The sequence below is a fragment of the Halichoerus grypus genome, chromosome 5, assembly GCF_964656455.1.
Source record: "Halichoerus grypus chromosome 5, mHalGry1.hap1.1, whole genome shotgun sequence".
Lineage (NCBI taxonomy): Eukaryota > Metazoa > Chordata > Mammalia > Carnivora > Phocidae > Halichoerus > Halichoerus grypus.
Window position 1 is genome coordinate 178,180,369 of NC_135716.1, and position 20,769 is coordinate 178,201,137.

The 20,769-nt window shown below is 57.6% G+C and overlaps 1 protein-coding gene and 1 long non-coding RNA gene across 9 annotated transcripts in view; both read left to right on the forward strand.

Annotated features, from left to right (window-relative positions):
- DHRS3 (dehydrogenase/reductase 3) overlaps positions 1–8,025 on the forward strand; it is a 37,519-nt gene extending 29,494 nt beyond the window's left edge. For 6 of the 7 annotated variants that reach the window (XM_036121217.2, XM_036121213.2, XM_078073783.1 and 3 more), the window contains 5 exons: positions 314–433; positions 722–960; positions 3,315–3,498; positions 5,173–5,298; positions 7,507–8,025. In XM_036121217.2, the coding sequence (XP_035977110.1) occupies positions 314–433; positions 722–960; positions 3,315–3,498; positions 5,173–5,298; positions 7,507–7,632 (795 nt within the window). In that variant the 3' untranslated portion in view covers positions 7,633–8,025. The remainder of the gene's footprint in view (positions 1–313; positions 434–721; positions 961–3,314; positions 3,499–5,172; positions 5,299–7,506) is intronic. The other variant, XM_036121215.2, reaches the window with a different exon arrangement.
- Positions 8,026–16,960: 8,935 nt separating this feature from the next.
- Positions 16,961–19,146, forward strand: LOC144381789 (uncharacterized). 2 transcript variants are annotated; one of them, XR_013447610.1, is made up of 4 exons: positions 16,961–18,194; positions 18,334–18,400; positions 18,601–18,842; positions 18,948–19,146. It is a non-coding gene; the product is annotated as an uncharacterized LOC144381789 (long non-coding RNA). The 2 variants fall into 2 exon arrangements; XR_013447609.1 differs by having other exon boundaries at positions 18,334–18,842.
- The last annotated feature ends 1,623 nt before the right edge of the window (positions 19,147–20,769 follow it).

The following is a 20,769-nucleotide window of genomic DNA, read 5'->3' on the forward strand; positions in this document are numbered from 1 at the left end:
TGCCCTAACTCCAGCCATCTGTTTGCACTGAATGTCTCAGTGAGCTCTAAGGGAGCAAAAACCACCCTGTTTGGTATCTGGCACATGGTGAATGTTAACTGCTTTTATGTAACAATAACCCCATTGATTATAAACCTGCTCTGTACCATAAAGTCTTTCGGACCCTCAGATCGACCCCGGGATGGCTGGCAGCCCTGTCTCACAAATCCAGGTTGATGCCCGGAGAGACGATGTGGCTGTCCAGGGGCACACAGCCAGTGTTGAGGGGGCAGGTCCCTGTGCCCTAACGGCCCCGCGGCCCCCTTGCCCGCAGGTGGGCGATATCACCATCCTGGTGAACAATGCTGCCGTGGTCCACGGGAAAAGCCTCATGGACAGTGACGATGACGCCCTTCTCAAGTCACAGCACATCAACACCCTGGGCCAGTTCTGGGTAAGGGCTGTCCCGGGCCGCAGCCAGCCCCGGGTGTGACAGTGACCCGTTCCTTCCCTCCTGGGTGCCGTCTGGGCGCGGGGAGAGGCTCACCGGGGCTGGGGCATGTGGACGTACAGGAATGTGGAGGTCAGGGCCCTGCGGCGGACAGGCCTCGGCCCCCTCCCCTCCCGTCCTCAGAGAGCTCATCATCGGCGGGGCGCGCGTGCCTCGGGGTGGCCCGTTCTCCCCTGAAGAAGTTTAGAGGGGCTGCTGGAGGCCCTCCACTGACCTCCCGCCCACCCTCAGACCACCAAGGCCTTCTTGCCGCGGATGCTGGAGCTGCAGAATGGCCACATCGTGTGTCTCAACTCCGTGCTGGCGCTCTCTGCCATCCCCGGCGCCATTGACTACTGCACGTCCAAAGCCTCGGCCTTCGCCTTCATGGAGAGCCTCACCCTGGGGCTGCTGGACTGTCCTGGAGTCAGCGCCACCACCGTGCTGCCCTTCCACACCAGCACCGAGATGTTCCAGGGCATGAGGGTCAGGTGAGTGAGCGGGGGACTCGCCTCCCCACCCTCACCCCCCAACCCTCCACACCCCCCGCCACGGCCCCCAGCAGATCGGACCAGGGCCATGCAGCGTATGCGCATGGAGAGCTGACAGTGAAAACTATCTCCGACGCCCGTTAATCTTTGGCTTTGTGGCCTCAGACCCGATTCTCCATCCGTAGTGCTTTAGGGTCCTGCTTCTCAGGTCAGGGGACTTTTATAAAGTATCAGTTCTACATGCATGGGTGCAGTGGAATATTCCCCAACTATCAGAAGAGAACAGAGTATTGATCCATGAACAGCATGGATGAATCTCAAAAGTCTTGTGTGGAGCAAAAGAAGCCAGACGCAGAAGAGTGCTTTCTGCATGAAGGCACTGTATGAAGCTCTGGAGCCAGGCCATGGCAATAGAAACCAGCGCAGTGGCCGTCCCTGGAGGGCTGGGGACATAGCTTGGGAGGAGGCACAAGGGAACATTCTAGGCTTTTAAAAATGTTCTCTCTTCCTGATCTGAATGGCTGTTACACAGGTAAAAAGTAATCATGCTATACCCTAAAGATTTATGCCTTTTTATTGTATGCAAATTATAGCTCAATTTAAAGAAATCCTGAAGCTCAACCACCTCTCCTCCAGGCCAGTTAAATCAAAGGGAATGGGAACCCTTGGTTTAGAGCTCATGCTTTGGTGCCAACTCACCTTTACCTGTAATGTCCCCTGTGGCCCTGGGTCCAATGAGTCCCCACTGCAGCCTCCATTGCTCATCTATAAAATGGGATGATGAGAGGGGCATCTGGGTGGCTTAATCGGTTAAGCATCCGACTCTTGATTTCTGCTCAGGTCATGATCTCAGGGTCATGAGATCGAGCCCCACTTCAGGCTCCATGCTGGGTGTGGAGCCTGCTTAAGATTCTATCCCTCTCCCTCTGCCCCTTTCCCCTCCCCCCAGCTTGCTCATTCACTCTCTAAAAAAAAAGAAAGAAAAAGAAAAAAAAATGGGATGATGAGGATGTCCACACCTAGGGTTTTGTGATAAGGATAAAATGGGACTTGGCAGGCAACACCACATGTTACCTGCCCAATAATTGGCACTATAATGATGTGGGGTTGTGAAGGGGCATAAAGTCATAGATAAATGTAAATGCGGGATTACCCAACAGCTGCTTTCCTTGCTTTTTGCAACATGGCATACAATTATAGATTTGCCTTCCAAATTATATACATCAGCTTCTTCCAAAAACGAGGACAACGTGGAGGGCCCTGGTGGGAATCGAATGAGTCAGCCGGTGGAGGACCTTTCACAGAGAGCAAACCATACGGGGATCCCTCAGTCCCCCCGAACTGTTAGTATCGAGAGTGGTTTGGTGACAGCCCCGCATCTCTGCACTTGCAAAATCTTGAGCCAGTTTTGCTACCTCTCTGAGCCGTACTTTGCTCCCCTGTAAACGAGTGGAAATCATATTTCCCTCAGGGGCTCATGAGAAGGGGTCGAAGTAACACACAGAAGGTTCTGGTGCAAAGCCTGGCGCATACCTGTCCTTACTGACAGTGAGCATCTCAAAGAAGGCGTAGGTGATTAACCTTCCTCAGAGATCACACCTTCCGTGCGCCACTGAAATTTCCACCCGACTCACGTGCCAAGCATCGTAGATTCTGTATGTGGAGGAGGTTGGATTAATGACAGTTAATGTTCCATGTTGGCTCCCCCCCACCCCCATCTCCTCTTGGTTTGGCTTCTTTTCATCTGGGCACACAGGAGGTGCTCTGTAAATGCAGCAGGGGCAATCCAGGGCTTCCACTGGGCTCCGGAACACGGAAGTGGGCAGGATATCAGCAGACCTCTGGCAGGGTGCCTGTCTCACCTTCTGGCAGTCTCCTCTCTGGCACATTAAAGAAATTCAAGGTTCCCCCAAGCCACCTTTCTATAGTGGTTCCGAGTGGGGGCCCACACAGCCTCGGGCCAAACCCCAGCTCCGTGTGACCTTGGACAAGTTACTTTAGCTCTTCTGTGCCTTGGTTTCATCTCTAAGAAGGGATTGGTAATGTACCCCCTGCTTCACAGGTTAGTGGGGATCCACTAGCCTGCCTGGCAGTTGGTACCCACCAGGTGAAGGTTAGTGACCTGTGGATGTGCAGCTGAGCACATCTGTGCACACTGTGGGGAGAGTCATAAAGGGGTGATTGGTGTTTAACCAACTCTCATTTCTTAAAAGAAAAAAAGAAGAAGAAAAAGAAAAGCATTGGCTTCCTCCCCAACCATGAAAAAACTGATGGGCTTTCTGGCAAGAGCGAGTCGTAGAGGTGGGAGCTGTTGTCTGCAAATCGCTATTTACTGACCTTGTTCTATGTTCCAGCCACAACAGCTACTTTATAAACGCAGCTGCATTTGACCCTCAGCAGCCCCGTGAGAGCGCTCTTGTTCCCATTTCACAGACGTGGGAACTGAGGCTCAGAGGAGCGAAGTTACTTGCCCAGGGCCACACAGAGGGAAATCGGCTGAACATGCTTCTTCCACAAGTCTGGGCTGCCTCCGTGGGGGTAAAGGCTCTGCCTGTTCCCTGTGTACCCATCCCACCCACCAAGAAGGAAAGAAGGACCCTCCAGTGGGCACTCTGGCATCCTCTGTCAGCTTCTCCTACAGGGGTCTTACTAGGAAGGGCCCCCCTGAACCCACGGAGCTTGGCCTATCCATCCTGTCTTCCCATCCCCCAAGTAGCGAGCAGGACCGGCCCAGGTCGGGGCTGGAAAACCAGACTGTCCGCGGTGTCTGTTCCGGCCTCCGTGAGCGGCCTCAGCACATTCAGCTCTGCAGGCCCCTGGTGGCTGCCCTTCTAGATCACAGGGCTGTGAGCATCTTGGCTGCATGTTGGGATAGGGAAGGAAGCCCCTGGCGGAGAATGGGGAGGAGGGGACACCCACGGGTTCTCTGAGGCCAACCCAGCCCATGCTCGGGTCCCAAGAGTTGCCTTTGCTCAAGGTAACATCAGCTCTGAGTGACTTACCGCCCTAAGTGCTCCTGGGGCCCGAACAGCACACAAGCCCTCCGTGGGATTGAGGTCAGCCCTGTGCCTAGGGCCCACGAGGGATGGGACAAGCTGCGAGGGAGGATGAGGACAGAGCTTTGGCCTGGGGCCCATGCTGGCCTGGCTTGAGCCCTTAGGCCCCCCCCTTAATCTCCCCCAAAGCCTCAGCTTCCTTCCCTATAAATTGGAGCAAACGGCTCCTGATGCATTTAGCACGGGCCTGGCACTTAGGGAGATGTGTGGGTCTCCGGTCAGAGGCCTCTGAACAGGCATGAGAAAGCTCCCTGGCGTTTGTGTATTCAGTGGTTCATTTACCAACCCCATGAAAGCGCTCTGTCAATGTTTGGATGGCTCAGTGAATCAATGAACCAGCGAGGGAAGCAGCAAGCTGGGCAGAGTTCCCGCAGACCCCTGCCTCCAGACAGGACGAGCAGGACACATTTGGGGAACAGCAGGTTGTTCTGTGTCCATCCGTTCAGTGAGCATTGATTGAGCACCCACTAGGTACCAGACTCTGCACAGAGGGGATAAAACAGAGAGCAAGACCGACCAGACCTCTGCCCTTGTGGAATGCACAGTCTGAGGCGGGGAGACAGGCCATGAGCAAGGAAACAAGCAGACAAGCAAGGCCATTCTCGAGGTGGCCAATGCAGTCCAGGGAATTAGCAGGGGGAGGAGATCAGAGGCCACCCCGAGGGGACGGGCCGAGAACCCTCTCTGATGGGACAACTGGTGAAAGGCCCTGAGCCGGCGAAGAGTTTAAGTGGCAAGAACAGAAAGGTTGGCCGGGATTGCTGGAGCAGAGTGATAAGGGCGAGGGGTCAGGCAGTGGGTGAGCAGGGTCCACAAGGAGCAGGGCGGTGGAGGGCACTGGGAGCCCTGGGAGGGTCTGGGCCAGGCAGCGCCATGATCAGAGTGACATTTTAAATAAAGGATCCCTGGGAAGCATTTTGGAGAATGGGTCCCAGGGGATGGGCTACAAGATCTCCATTCTCAAGGGGAGACTCAAGGGTGGACTCCCACCCCTTCTGGGGCAGCAGGTGGGGGGTGGGCAGAACCTTCTAAAGGGGACTCAAGTCTCCCAAAGAGCAGACACCAGAGGGATGGGCCAAATTTTTTAGGCACGGAGACGGTCAGCAGAAGCACTGACTTCTCTAGAAGAATCCCCTATCGTTTCTTCCTACGTCAGGTTCCCCAACCTCTTCCCGCCGCTGAAGCCGGAGACGGTGGCCCGGAGGACGGTGGAAGCCGTGCAGCTCAATCAGGCCCTGCTCCTCCTCCCGTGGACCATGCATGCCCTCATTATCTTGAAAAGGTAAGGGCTGGGGGGGTGGGGGGCAGCTCCGAGGCAGGCTCACGCTGGCCATTTCCCCTTCTGCTGGGGAACGCTGGTGGGGAGGGGGTGGCAGGCAGGAGAAACGACGCGTGTGATCGATTAGTTATGTCTGCTGTGGGCGCGAGAGTGAACAGAGGCGGTCTGTGTGCCAGGGATTTCCTACACTTAGGATAGAGCCGCAGTTCTGAAACTTGTGGGTCTCAGGACTCCTGTACAATCTTAAAAATTAGAGGAACCCGAAGCCCCTCCCCTTTTTTTAATGTGAGTTGTATCTATTATTAGTTACCATAGGAGAAATTAAAATGGAAAAAGTTTTACAAGATTTATGTATTTGTTTATATTTAAAATACTTATTCATTTATAAACAGCAGTAATAAATCCATTTCCATCCTTTGTTGACATAAATATGATATTTATATAAAAAGTGTATTTTCCACCAAAAATAAAAGTAGTAGGAAGAATGGCATTGTTTTGATTTTTGCAAAGTTCTTTATTGCCTGACTTAATTGGAGACAACTGGATGCTTAGATCTGCTTCTGATTTTAATCGGTTATGATGTCACATGTCACCTCGCCTCCAGAAAACTCAGCTGCATGTGGGGGAGAGACGTACGGAGGCAAATACGTCTTAGTGTTATTACAAAAAACAGTTTGACCTCTGAAGAGGTTTCAGGTATCCCCTGAGGGTTCCTGGGCCACACTTTGAGAACCACCGTTTCCAGAGACTAGTACTTAGCCCTGAGGTCCAGGAAATTCAATCTAATGGGGGAAAACAGGGATCTCAATGTTTGAGATTCCCAGAAATGCTCCAGGGCTGGTCAGGTGGGATGTACCAGGAGGTAGGCTTTAAAGAGGAGATCATCCTCCTTCAGAATCGGCCCAGCATCACATTTCCTAGAACTCTCTAGACTCTGAGCAGCACACCCTGCCCCTCCCAGTCCTGCCCTGAAGGGGCGGCCATTCCAGGTGCCCACCTAAACCTGCTGCTTCAGGGAGAGCTTGGACGCTGGAGCCCCGTGACCGTGGACTCCTGGCTCCTGTGGGCCTCGTCTCCTGCCCCCAGCCCCCAGCTGACTGGACCCCTCTGACCTGAAAGGCCTTTTCAGGAAGTGAAGGACCCAGGTGACTTCATGAGACATCAAGGCCCAGGAAACCGGTTCCCCTCTGGCTGAGCTGCTCCAACTGCAGGCATGGGGACCTCCTCACGGAGGAGACACATCAATCAGTCCAAACTCATAGCTCTTTTAGAGACACCTGGTAGGGGGCAGGGGCAGGGGGCACCTGGGGGCATTTGGGCCACATCTTTGCGTCCCTTAGGCCGTCCTGATTGTTGCTCTGAGATGCTCCTTGCTGCCTCTGTGAGCCCCTAGGAGAGTAGAGACTGCCACCCTCCACCGCAGGGAGCGTCTCAGAAGCCTTTCTGAACCTTCTAGAAAAAAGCTGGTTTGTCTAGAACATGTCAGTGTTTCCCACAGTAAGCCCCCAGCCTACATTCCCTCTTCTGTCCCCCACTACTTTCCACAGGAAGCAGAGGCCACCCCCTTCCCAGCCCCTGCACGGTACCCCCTTTTCACCGTCCCGAGAAAAATCTTTACAAGCTCAACTCTAGCGCCACCCACGCCCCAGGGAGCCTTCCAGAGCCCTTCCCATCCTGCACCGAGGCCAGGGCCCTTGGATTTGATTTAACAAACGGACTGAGCCCTGCGTGTGGGGCTTGGATCAGAGATGAAGTATCTCCCTCCGAGGCACGCATGGGCCTGACAAGCAAACACAAGGACACCGCAGGGCCCGCTGGGGAAGCAGAGGGGCTGTGGGGGAGCCCGAGGAGAGGCCTGGGGGTGAGTCTGGGAAGTTTCCCTGGAGGAGGTGACAGCAGTACCTGACTCGTCGGTCCCACACAGCAAATATTTGTTGAATAAGTAGCATGTGGAGTTAATTGATCTCTCAGATACCTGTTGGCCCCAAAATGCTAAGAATGTGGCTTTGAAAGTTTGTTTCTACCACCCATCTTTACCTTGGAAACATTGTCTATCCACTTACTTGAAAGCCCTTCCTCCATGGAGGGCGGGGTGGGGGGTGGTGGTTTACGGGAACCATTGCTCTACTGTGTGGTCCTCCGTGGCCCACAGTGACCTGGCCACTGGCGCCCCTGCTAACCACCTTCCTTCCTCCCTCCCCACTCCCCCAGCATACTCCCACAGGCCGCACTGGAGGAGATCTACAAATTCTCAGGAACCTACACCTGCATGAACACTTTCAAAGGGCGGACATAAAGGCCGGATACAGAGACACGCTCGCAAGCCACGGAACCTGAGGGGGCCACGGTGCTGGGCACACACCCACGCGCCTGTCCCTTGGCACACTTCTGCTGGGTGAGCAGGACTGCTCCTGGCCCCAGGAAGAATCCGGGTGCCCCCCCCCCAGGCCAGCCCCAGGACCTTTGCACAGGACTGACGGGTGTAACTCTGACCCCCATGGGGAGGCGAGAAACCAGCCAGCAGCCACCTTGACACTTTGATACATTTCTAATTCTGTAGAGTTTATTGTTAAATTGCTTCTCGAGTCTAACCAGCCTTAGCAGTGTGCCTAGACTGTTGCCAGGAGGGTCTATACCCAGATGCTCTCTTCTTTCCGAAATCCACCCATCCTCAGCTTGTGCAAACTGGTTGAATGGCAGGAATGAAAAATAAAGAGATGGTTTTTGTGAGTTCCTTTGTTGAAATCCCCGACCCCTCGTCCTTAGCAGTGGGGAGGGGACCGATCCCCACCACAAAACCCCATCCTTTAAGAGACGGTCGGTCTGCTCGGGGTCCCCAGCTGCCAGGAGTGGAGCGGGCAAGAAGAGGGCAGAGACGGCGAGAGAAATTGGGGCCCGTGCCTGGGGTATGTGGTTCCTTGCCACCTTTGCCAGGCCCCTCCCAACAGCCGTGGGTTGGGGGGCACTTGGCCTCGCCACCCACGACCTGAATGAACTAGTCTGCAGAGAGCTGCCCTCTGCCCTGCCACAGCCCCACCAGCCGCAAAGCGACCAGCTCGGGAGAGCAGAACCAGTCCTTAGTGAGCACCCACTGAGCGGCGGGTCAGTCTACTGAGCATGACTGGGTACTGAGAGGCAATGTCTCCGAGGAGCCAAAACTCTGAAGACCACCAGCACCAGAGGTCCCCTGCTAAGAGTCTGCTACAGGCCCCTGAGCCAGATTTGACGGCAGGGGCTAGAAGTGAAATAGAAAGCAACGGGGAGGTCTGGAATGGCACAGTGGACCCGGGCTCAGTCACCGAGGAGGTTTACGGCCAAGGAGACGTGGGGGAGATGCCCCATGGTTCCTCTGGTATGTGTTCTCTCCTGCTACAGTGAGCTTATCAACCTGACCTCGGGCAGGGGGACAGGTGGATGGTGGCCTCTGTCTACAAGGCTCTCGCAGGTGGGTGGGTAGGCGGGGGGAGGGGGATGGGCAGCAGCTCCCCAGGGATGAAGGAGAAGGTCGCAAGTTCAAGGTAGGAGCTTCCCTGGGCTCTGCATATGGCGGCCCTTATGCACAATTCACGTTATCGGGAGATTAATCTCCAAGTCCGGACGTTCGTCAGTCGGGTCCGCGCAGAAATGCCAAGTCGTGGTTACATCCACTGTTTGTGGAGTACCTGCCAAGCGGCCACCAAGTCGAGAGCATCACATTTTAACCGCTAATGCCCCACCGCACCTAGCAGCAGCTCCTGGGAACCCCTTCCAACAGCCACAAGCTGTGTCAGCCAGGGTGTGACCCCAGGTCTCCCTGACTGCCGACAACGGAGGCTTGTCTTAGGGTTGCCCCCTGTCCGCCGAGGGTGTAGTAGCTCTGCTCTGTGTCCTCCTCACGCTGGGAGCCTGGCTGAGCGAGCAGCCTCCATCTGGGCCGCTGTCTGGGGGCAGAGGTAGACGCACCCGGCCACCCAGCCCGGGCTCCGAAGGTTTCTGCCTGGAAACAGGGCGCGTCACTTCGGCTCACATTTCACGGGCCAGGGCGGGTCATGTGGTCAAGCCTGCCGTGGCTGCCGTGGGACATGCACTCCGTGGAAGCGTGATCGATCACTCTGAACCATAATGCAGTCTGCCACGCAGCGGAAGCTGTCCCCGAGAACGTGGGGAAAAATCGAAATGGCGGAGGATGGAGGGAAGCAGACAGATGCTGCTCTGGGATGTGGTGGCCCCTCTGTGCACACACCAGGTCCCGAGCGGAGCCCCAAAGAAGCACTGAGCTATTTGTGGGGGTGGTGCCAGAAAGATGGTCTCGTAGGTGAGCGAAGAGGTCCAGAGCAAGGAGATTGCCTGCCCGGGTTCCGAGGGCTTGTAACTCCAGAGGCAGCCTTCGAACGTGGCTCTCCCTGGCCGGCAAGCGCCCGCACTGCAGCAAGTGACTCGTCACCCGTGTTTTGGTGCTTGAGGATATGTGTCACCAAAGTGTGGGGGCAGGGGGGCAGGGGAGAGAAAGCTGCTAAAGGCGTCCTCCTGGCACCCTGGCCAGCCCGGTGAGGGCAGGCCTGGAACGTCCATGCCCACACGTATCGATCACCCCATTGTGGCCTCTCTGGACAACATGGTGGGGTTGGTCCATGGGCTGGGCCTGCCCCTCAGCTGTCCCAGGAGCCTGTCACTGGCTCTCACAGGAGGGAGGTTGAAAGCGGGGGCACATCTCGTGGGCAGGGGTAGATGAGGAAGGAGAAGGGGAGATCCTGTCCCCTGAGCCCCGACTTTTCTGATCATCCTTGAGCGGCAGGAAGATTTCTGTGCTCCCAGCTGGCTCCAGGCCAACCATTTGGAGGGGATTTGACTCCTAAGGTTTCCATGAAATGCAGCATTTGGCCTGCAGACCAGGAACACAGTGAGGACTCTGGGAGTGACAAGGGCCGGCCAGCCCTCCCCAGGGCCCACTGAGAAGGGAATTGCCTTGGCTCCACTGGGACCTCACATCTTTCCAGAGCCCCAGGGGTTTCTCCTGACAGCCAGGCAGGGCCAGGTCCTACCCCGTCCCCTCCCTCTCTGCTGGGACACTTTCAGTCTTTCTCTGGATCTCTTCCCAGAGGAACCAGGGAAAAAGCCTTGGGCAGATTCCCAGGAGGCCCTAGCCTGGTCCCTCCCCGGGATGGTCTGGGTGCTTGGAAAGCCTTGAGAGTGAGGGAGGAGAGCTAATTCTGTCCCTGGGCTTAGCCAAGGGAGAGAGGGTGACAAACCTTGAACTCTGGCTCCCTGACCCCCCCGAGGGGCAGGACAGGGCATGCCGACCCTGCAAAGAAGGCTTGGGCCCTGGGAAATGACCCAGTTGCCATGCCATTGGTTCCTCCGAAGAGAACCAGATCGGAGGTGGGCACTAAACCCAGGAGGCACCAGACCCGAGCCCATCCTGGCAGGGTTCCAGGCACCAGGCTATCTGGCCTGGCAAATGGCCAAGAGTTGAATCCTGTGGCCGCAGCCCCGCTCCCGGGGCCAGAACGCTTTGAGAAGTGGAGTCTCTTCTTCTCGGGCCAAACCTATGGCCAGGAGGGACCAGGGTGACGACAGGGCTCGGCCCTGCCCTGCGTTCCCTGACAAGAGCCCCTCTGACGGGGCGGACAGCCCACGCCCCCGGGGATGTCCCAGTCTGATGGGGGACACAAAAAGGAGCCAGGTCACAGACAGATGAATCCTGCTGTCTGGGTGCTGAGCAGCGCAGAGGGAAAAAACAATTGCAGGTCGGTGGATGGGGGCCGGGGGTCAGGGAAGGGCCGCCGTGGGGGCTCTCCCTCCCACCACAGTACCTCGGGACTTCTCCCTCGGAGGGGGCTTCTCGGATTTTCAGGAAGGGCCTTGTAAAGGGGGAATCATTCATAGGAGCCCAGAGGTCTATGTTTGTGAAGAGAACGTCGGTATAGAGACACCCCTCACTTCAGGCAAAGCAGGGGGTGACGACCTGTCCCTCAGCACAGCAGGAAGGCCTGGAACCGCCCGTGGGCACCCCAGCCACTCCGTTCCCCTTCCGGACGGCTCTCATCCTGGGGTCCAATTTACCAACATCTGTTAACACGCTTCTCCTCATAAGCTGGGGGCTGCATGCTGTGGTGCGGAGCCTGGGCCTGCTGTCGCCTCTCACCTCTCACGGTCCCCCTGAGGCCCTCAGCGTCCAGGAACCCAGCAGACCCCTGAGCACCCAGCTTCTCCCAGCCCACCAAGGCCCAGAGGCTCCCCAAGAGGTAGGAGGCCCCCGAGGACTCCAGACTCTGGAGTTCCACTGGCTCGTCCGTCTCCTGCATGTGAGGCCACCCCTCCTCTCCTGTAGAAAGGACGAGATGTTCCTGCCCTCTGGCCTCCTGGGCAGGGATGAGTGTCCAGTGCAAAGGCTCCGGAAACTCAAGGGCATGACATGATGCTGGCGGCTCCCACAGCTCCCAGCCAGGACCCAAGTGCCCCTCAGGGCACCTGGCGTCACCATCTTGGCCTGGCCTGGCCAGCCCTGTGACAGCAGGCTGGGGTGGAACGCAGCTGGAGCTCAGGAGGCCCCAGCACGGGTAGTAGGTGCAGCGGTTGGAGGAGGTCCCCGGGGAGGGCAGAGCAAAGAGGCCCGACGGGGAGGTGTTTCATGGCGGGTGGGGGGGACTGCTGTCTTCCAGCACACGGCGGGGGGTGGGGGGCAGGACATTTCTCTGGCCCCTCCCACCATGGTTGGCTCGGGGCAGGTCCTTTGCGCCCAAGTCTCTCGGTGGCTCGGGAAGAAAATAAGCACAGAAGTCCCCCGGGCAGGCATCGCCGGGAGGGGCACGATGGCCACGGCCCTGCTGGGGAGCTGCTCTCGGCACGTGGGTCCTCTCAGGTGGATGGCAGGCCTTGGAGGCAGGGCCGCCACCCCAAACTAGCCCGGGCAGGGCAGCCTGGTCGGCCAGCGCTCAGCTGTGTGACCCGGGGGTCACCGACTTCCCTGGATGGAAGCAGCTGGGAGGGAATACTTCTGCAGGGCCCTGAAGCCTAGACGCCAGGTCGCTAAGGTCACCTGGGCGCGCCTGCATAGCCCCCTCTCCAGCGCACACCAGCCCGCCCCGGAGGGGGCCTCGGGGAGGTGTGCACCTGCCCCCGGAGGCCTGGGCTGCCCCACCGCAGCCGCTCCCTTCCTTCCCTCAGCGCCTGTCTCACCGGACGGGAGGTGGGCTCGAGCCTTGACGAAGGTTCCGTGTGCGCGGCTGTGTTGGGACAGAATCCACGTGCCGCACAGTTCAAGCGCTCCGAGTGCGCAGTGCGGTGGCGCTCGCTATAGTCACGGGGGTGTGCAACCAGCCGCACAGACACCTTTGGGAACATGCGTGCAGGATGTGCTCTCTCGTGGCCGGCTTCTTTCCCTTAGCAAACGTGTTCAGGCCTCACCCTGCCCGTGGCCGAGGGTAACTGGGCCTTTGCACGGCCGAATAATCATCCAGCGTGTGTGTCCACCATGGTCTGTTCACCCAGGCCGCACTCTGGGAGGGTACTCCGGGCCATCCTGTCTCCTTGCCCCCCGGGTCCATCTGGCTCCCTTCCCCTGGAGAGCGGACGCCCCGTGAGCAGCAGGGCAGGTCCACGCAGGAGCGCAAGGCGCCGACGCAAGCCCGTCAGACGGAGCCTTTGCCAGAGGCAGCACCACGGTGGGCTCCCCTCTTCACAGCATGCCCCGTTCCCCCACCCACCTCCCGTTACATTCCAGATGGGCCCCTGAATCCTAAAACCAACATTTACCATGAAGTGTTCAGGGCGCCACACCAGGGTCTCCCCGAGGCACTACGGACATTTAGATGGGGACAGTTCTCCATGGGGATGGTCCTGGGCGCTGTAGGATGTTTGGCAGCATCCCTGGTCTCTACTCACTAGACGCCAGGAGCGCCTTACCCTCCTAGTTGTGACAACCAAGCCATTCCCCACGTGTCCCCCAAGGGGCTCACTGGCCCCCGGTTGAGCACACACATTGCCCCCTTTCTCTCCCATCACGAGCCGGAGCAATGGGAGCTGGCACCCGGGGCACCTGCCGGCAGAGAGGCGGAGGCCCAGGGAGGCTCGGTGGCCTGGCCGAGGAGAGGCCAGCTCCAGAGGAGGACGGACGGGAAGCGCCCACCCCAGGGTGCGCCCCGACTCCCAGGCGGGAGCCCGGAACCCAGGAGGCTTCAGGCCCCTCCGGCCTCCCCTGCCGGCAGCACACTTGAGTTTCTCTGTCTTTGGACTCGGTTTGAAAACTCCCTCACGCCGCCCTCCTGGCAAGTTCTGCCAACACTGCAGAATTTTCCGGGCTTCTCCCCCCCTTTCCCGCCCCCAAATCCTTATCATTCCTTTCATTTTTCAATGTTCACAAGACAAAGGAAATAAGCACTTGGAGGAAGACACAAGCTGCGTTTGTTCCTTAGCTGCTGGCTGCGATGTAACTGGATCCTGCTTGGGGAGGTCACACTGGGGACCGTGCGCAGATCCCTGCCTGGGGCGAGCTGTGGGTAGTCCTGGCGTGTTCACAGAGCGAGGCAAACTGCCCCAAAACGCCACGATGGATGCCCCGTGGCAGTGGGCTTCTTACGGGGGTGGGGGCGTGGATGGGGGAACAGGAGGATTCTGGCCTGGCCAATGTCTTCTCAGGGCCCCCACTGGCTGAGGGTCGGCTGCCGGCCCAGGGAGCTGACCTAGCCAGGAGCCAGGGTGCACACAGAGAGGGGAAGAGGCTGCACTTTGGAGCCAGCCAAATCTGAGTCCCAGCTCTGTGTGGCAGGTCCCTTAACCTCCCGGAGCCTGTCTCCTCATCTGTACAATCCTGGCTCTGGGCACCACCGAAGAGAATCCCCACCACCCACTTCTCCATCACTTATTTGAGTCAAAGGCTGAGGGAGGATCTGATCAGGGGAGTCACGATCACGCGCCTCAGCAGCCAGGAGCGGGGAAAGCACATATGGAAGCTGTGTGCCTCTGGCTTTCGGTCAGGAGTTCCCTGGGAGCCAGCCTGGGCTTCAGACAAGAGCAGGTACCCTACCCAGCAGACGGCCTTGCATGGGACACGGGCGGACTCCCTGAGTGACTACGGGTCCCACCCACAGTGATTCTTGCTAAGGCCAAAGGTGGGGGGGGGGGGATTTATCGGTTCACATAATCAGAAATCCCAATGATAAATGATTTCAGGTATGGCTGGATCCAGGAGTTTTAGCAATGTTTCCAGGACCTGGTTCAGAACCCAGTCTCTCTTTCTCTGTCCTTCAGTTCACATCCTCCGGGCTGGCTTCACTCTCAGACATTTTGTTCTAGTGAGGGCAAGACAGCTGCTCAGCTCCAGCCTCGCACCCTCCCAGGTTCAAGGGCAGCAGAAAGAAGCCAGACCGGATTTTCCTAGTCAATCCAAGTTAGTTCTGATTGGTTATGATTGGCTTGATTTGAGTCACGTGTCCACTGTGATCCAATCACAGAAGCCAGAGGAATGCAATGCTCTGATTGGCCAGACCTGAGCCGTGCGGTCTGTCCTTGCAGCCTGGAAGGGCATTAAGCCCATTGGAACGCCTGGACTGAGAGTTGGAACCGGGGTGGGTCCCCAGAAGTCCAATGGGCTGCCCTGGACAGAAGAAAGGTGAAAGGATGCTGGGTAGCGAAAGCAGCGATCGGCAGAATGAGCGCTGGCGGACTCCCCGACTTGCCCCTGGGCCGTGCCTGATGGGCCGTCCTGAGTTCCCGGAGCGGGACTTTGGCCTCTCCTGACTGACAGTTGGCCGGTGTGGTGACAGGCGGTTGGCGGCCCCCTGCTGCCCCCTGGCCCCTACTGGCTGGCAGTCAGCAGGCACCCCGGTGGGCAGTTGGCCCTGGCATGCTTGGCAGCTGACCAGCCCTATCTGGCAGTCCTTCGTGGGGCTGCCCTGAGGGGGACAGGGAAATCTCCCGGGCTCGCCGCTACCCCTGTCTGCCCCTCCCTGCACCGCCACTCCCCAGCCGCGGCCGAGAGCAAATGGCGTTTGGAAGGCCGGAGCTAGAGGACTTTCTGGGGCGAGTTGTGGCCCCTGAAAGCCAGGGGACAGTGGTCCCGGGATGCAGGGATTCAGGAAATGTGAGAATGGCGCATGGTTTGCCCCCGACGGTCCGTCCCACTCAGCTTCCACCAAGAGTTCTGAAAGGCCCATCACGGGTCAGGTGCTGGGGCTGGGGGAGGGTGGTGGGGAGCGGTGGGGGCCATGAACTTCACAGGCAGGGCTTGCCCTCACTGAGCTTGCAACCGGTCTCTTCGGCGACCGTGTGATCCGGACTTAGATGTGCCATGTTGATGGGGGTGGAGGTGGCCTTCCAGAGAGGGGACATGTAAGCTGAGGCCCGGGCCTGTTCCCTCCGGAGGAGCCGAGAGCGCAGGCCCGGCTAGAGGAGTGTCTGAGGCAGGGAAAGAAGACTAGAGCAGCCTGGGGGGCGGGGAGGGGTACACCAGCTCTGGAGAAGCAGGGAGGCCGAACCAGAGAGGGTCTGCTGGGCCCTGGTAAGGATCTGGGCCCTTCTCCCAAGGGCAGTGACATGATCAGGCTTTTAGAAAGGTCTTTCTGGATGCAGGGAACTGATTGTGGGGAGCAACTGGGTAATCCCGATGAGAGGGGGGTGGCCCCCAACAGAAAGGGGCGGATGTGACGGATGGGTGAGCTCGCTGGAGGTGGCATCGTGGGGCCTGGGGGCTGCCCCCACTCCAGACAGTTAGTCAACAGCCGCCCAGTGACGGGGCTGTGGGGTCCCGTGATTACACAAGCAAGGGGGTCCCCGGCCGCTCGCGGTGCCCGCGGGCATACTCACACACCCCTGCATCTGCCCACCTACCCCCCCCCCATCTGTGAGCATGTGTGCACACGGAGCGAGCGGAGGAAGGGCGCCTGAGATGTGGGGGAGGGCGGGATGGGACGATTCATGCTTTATGCGTCTTCTGTTGTCACTGGTGGCTGCCACACGGGGCACTTTCATAGTTCTGAGAAGAGATCTAATGAATGAAAGGTGAGAACGCGAGAGGGAGCGTGCTGGCTCCCGGCGCGGGCCTGTTGGGTTGGCTCGGAGGCCTCGGATGGCGGCTCTGCCCAGCCCAGTCCCTTCTGCCAGCCAGGACCGGGGCCACCGGGTGGGTCCCGGAGATCGCACGTGGTAAGTGCCAGGGCCGGCTGTCACAGCTATGGCTGTCCTCTCCGGTTCCCCCCCCACAAATCCCTCCCAACCCACTGACCCCCCCCCACCCCCCTGCACATGTCAGGAATAAAGCAGGCTCAGATGAGGAGGGGTCGGTGCCCCCAGCCCCCGGAGAGGCCAAGACAGACCGGAGGCCGGGCCAGAGGCCACCCCAGGGCCAGGGAAGGAGGCCAGCCCCTTCTCCACGACCAGCTGGTCCATGTGGCCGGTGACATGCCCCAGGCCAGGATGACAGATGGCCCCCGAAGGAAAGGTCAGTGTGTCCCGAGCAGTGGTTGTGTGTCTGGCAGAGGCGGGCGGGGTGGGGCGCCTTCCGAGCGCTTGCTTGGCCCAAGTCTGGCGTTTGGGAGCCTGGACCTCGACAGCAACGGGACTTTATTTTGGTTACTAAGGATGGGAAGGTTCAGGTCATAAATAAGAGCCTGACTGGGCAGCCAGCCCCTCCCCCAGGGCGGCCCGCGGGCCGAGGCCTCTTCCAGGCCGGTGTGTCCCCCGCCTCCCCGCACAGGGCGGGAGGTCTGGTGGCGGGGCTCAGGAGCCCAGTGGGGCGGCGGGGGAGAGAGGAAGGGGTCTCGGGGCCTGGGTTCAGAGCAAGGTTAGCCAAATAGTGGATAAATTAAGCGAGGGAAACAGACAGCTCCCCTCTCGGTGAACTTTTCCCCCAGCTAACCTGCTCCACACCCACTCAGGTGGTAGCATCTCCCGCCCCCTGGCTGTCACCTCTCGGGGGGGTTGTCACCCGCCTCTTCCCCCAGCCACCACCACGACCACCTGAGGCGAGGGGGTGAGGATGGAGCCCTCTGGCTTCTAGGCCATCGGCCCGGTGAGGAGCTGTTCTTGTCTCGCCTGCCCAGCCTGAAGTTTGAACTCCTGCACCCCCCGCCCTGCCCTCCCCCCACCCAACACCCTCATCCTGAGAGGGTCGCACGATTCTGAGACCCGGCACGTGTCCTTGATGGAGCCGGAGACTCTTACGGTGGGGCCAGAGTTGTCTTTCCTGAAAATAGCCCTAGAGGTTTAGGGCAGGATCTCCAGCGGGACCTCTCACCCCAGACCTCCCTCTCTTGGCTTGCTTCTGGCCTGAGCCACACCTTAGGGGGACCAGCTCCATCTTCGGGGGCAAGACAAGAGGCCCTCTCTATGGCGAAGCGGGCCTGAGGGGTCCTCCAAGCAATGGCCATTGTCCCAGGCTCGGTGCCGCAAATAGGTCTGTGCCAGGTCCCATGGACAGACACAGCCTCATGGGTCATCAGGCTACAAAGTGTGTGCCAGGGGAGGCCACCGGTGTTGAGCAGAGCCCAGGGAGCATCACCAGGAAGGGAGTCTGCAGAAGAGCAGGAGGAGGTCCTGAGGACGGTCACCGGGCTGTCTCCTCCCACTGTCCCGTTCTCCCGTCCAGCCTGGATGCATAGACGGTGCTCGGAAGAAATGCACGACCCTAACGTGCAGGTACGCGGGGCCAGGAGACCAGCAGGGGGAGGGGGCTGGATGTTGCCAGGTGTTCACTGGCTCTCGGGGCACGTGCGGATGAGCGCCCGCTGCATGCTAAGCACTGGGCCCGGGCCCAGGGACACAGAATGAGCTGGGCTCAGGAGCCTGGGACAGCTGAGTGGACAGCACGGGAGCAGGTGAATGGACGGATAGACGAGGACACGGACCAGCCACAAGGGCAAATAGCCGTCGGTGGCTGGGGTGGTCGACGAAGGCTGCCTGCAGGATGTGCTATGGGAGCTGAGGTCAGAATCGTAAGGAGGAGACGCCCCTGTCTGGGGCACAGGGCTGATGGGCAGCAGCAGAGGCCGGGCCAAGGCCACGACCTTGGATTTGCCCTTGGCCCTTCTGGTAGCTTATCTTCTTGTCATCTGCTCAAGGCAGCCTGCCTCCCGGACAGGGACACCTAGAAGCACGGAGGGCTAAGCAGTGACAAGCCCTGTGGATGGAGGTGGGTGGTCTGGGTGGACCTGAGCACCTGACAGCGGCCTCTGGAGCCTCGGTGGAGGTTCTGCAAGATGGGAACTCAGTGCCGACCATCCCGGGGCTGGAGGAAGAGGAGAGCTGCCTGGGAGTCGGCACTGCCCCGGGGAGAGGGTGGAGGGCAGCCCGGCAGGAAGGCGTGAGCATTGGTGTTCTTCTTCCGCACAGAAATGCGGCCGCAGCCCCTGGGGGGAATGAGAACCCACTTGCTTTGGTCCCCACCAGCAGGAAGGCCCGGGCCGTCTGTAGGCAAGGAGGGTGGGGAGGAGGCCTCCGAGAAGCTGCCTGCTCCACCATCGGACCCAGAGCCATCTCCCCAGTCAGCAAGTGTATCTGGTTTGCGGCCAACTGATGTGGAGAACCCGGTCCCCCCGGGTTGCATTCCCAGGAGGGGGCTCTGCGGCACGGAGGTAGTCATTCCCTCCCACCTGGGGCTTCTGGGGCTCAGGACCCTGGCTGTGGTGGACAGGGCGCTACTGGGGATGGGCCCCGCTTACCTCACCCCGTCATTCCAGAGCGGGGCCACGGAGGCAGAGAACTTGGGCCAGGCGTGGAAAGATGAGAGTTGGGCCCTCCCTACAAAGAGACCCTGATGCCAGGAAATCTTCCATAAAGCATCACCTTTCTTGCACTTCCTGACATGAAATTAGCTCTGTGTTCCCTGGTTATAAAAATAATATACACTCATTATTTGTAAAAATTAAAATACTGTTAAAAGGCATTCAGGTGTCAGCATCCATGTTGCGGTGTGAGGGCTGCCTTCCCTGATCACCCCACGACAGCCGCATCTGTCACGGGGCAGGTGTCCCACGCAGATGTGTCGAAGGAGTGAGGGAAGGAAAGAAGGAAGGAGGAAGAAAATTATAGGATCCTTCAAAGAGAGCTGACAACTTTAAGAATGGGGCATCATGCCCCCATCAGCATCCTGCCCCCCCGCTCAAAGAAACAGGTTCTCCCTGAATTCCGGCCTGTCCAACAGTGGGATTTCCCTGGGGCACACTGACCTTTCTGCTTCCTGTCTTTCCCACAGTTCCTGGGCCAGGGGCTTCCCGGAGCAGATGGTCCGCCCATGGGCTCATTGTTCTAAAGTATTTCTTTAGTATTATTAAAAAGATGGTGTCGTGTCAAGAAAGAAGAAAATGAAAAAAAAAAAAAATAGGGCACTCACCCATTGCCCGAGCAAGTACCATTTTCCTGCCTGCGAATGGTCCTGGGACTCAGCTCAGCACACACAAAATTTGTATGTGCCCAGGCTTTTTACTTATGTTTATGATTCTCAATTTTTACTTAACACCCTGATGTTTTCTGTGCATAACCTTCAGAATTCTCACTTTAAAGATCATTTCAATGGCTTCGGACTCTTCCTTCATGCACCTTTCCCATAGTTTTGGTAAATTCCTTTCCTAATGGGTGTATAGGTTGTGTCGGGGTTTTTTTTTTTTTTTTGCCATTGATAACTTGTGGTCATGGATATTTTACCAGCTGTGGGGGTTTGCACCTTTTAAACATTTTTCTTGGGATGGATTCCAATGGGGGGGGTACAGGAACCAAGAACACAAGTAGTTTTATGACTTTTATTCTGGGTGTCAGCCCCTTGCTTTTCAAAAGGGTGACGCCAATTGGCAATTCCATCAGCAGCAGGGTAAGGATATGAATTTCTCTGCACTCTTGCCAATGCTGGGTGTGGCCTTAAAAACATTTTTTTTTTTTTTGCCAATTTAGTAAATATAAAATAATCTCACAGTGCCTCCTTAATCTGCCCTTTTTAGATTGTTAGTGTAAAGAAATGTTTTATAATGTAGCAATTTGGAGCAAGTGAGCTTGACCAGTGAATTCATCTCTGAGCCCCAGCTCATCACATAGAAAGGGAATAACACCTCCACCTCTTCATGGCCTTATTGTCATCATTTATTTTTCCAATTCAGCCAATTTTTTTCTTTTTATTTGCATATCTATAGGAGCTTTAGGCCCACACAGCACTTTCAGAGTACCCAAATCAAAACACGCTCTTTGCCCCAAGAGCTTATAATATGTAAATACAATATGTATTTTTGTCTTTCTAGTATTTCTCAGAACTGCCCTGAGTCTTTCAAGAGTAGCTTGGATATACAATAGTAGTTACATTATTCGCAGAACCCAGACAACTCAGAAATAAGTTAATTTTATCCCAGACACAGCTATCGGGGTTGTGAATACGGAAGCAGTTGCCAGTCTTTCACACCCGAATGAATGGATGATATCAGAAATCTGCTTGGTTGGAGAGATTTAATTAAGATGGGAATTCAGGGGTTTTCTTGGGACAAATAAAAGGGTTATAGCATTTCACAGATAATGTAG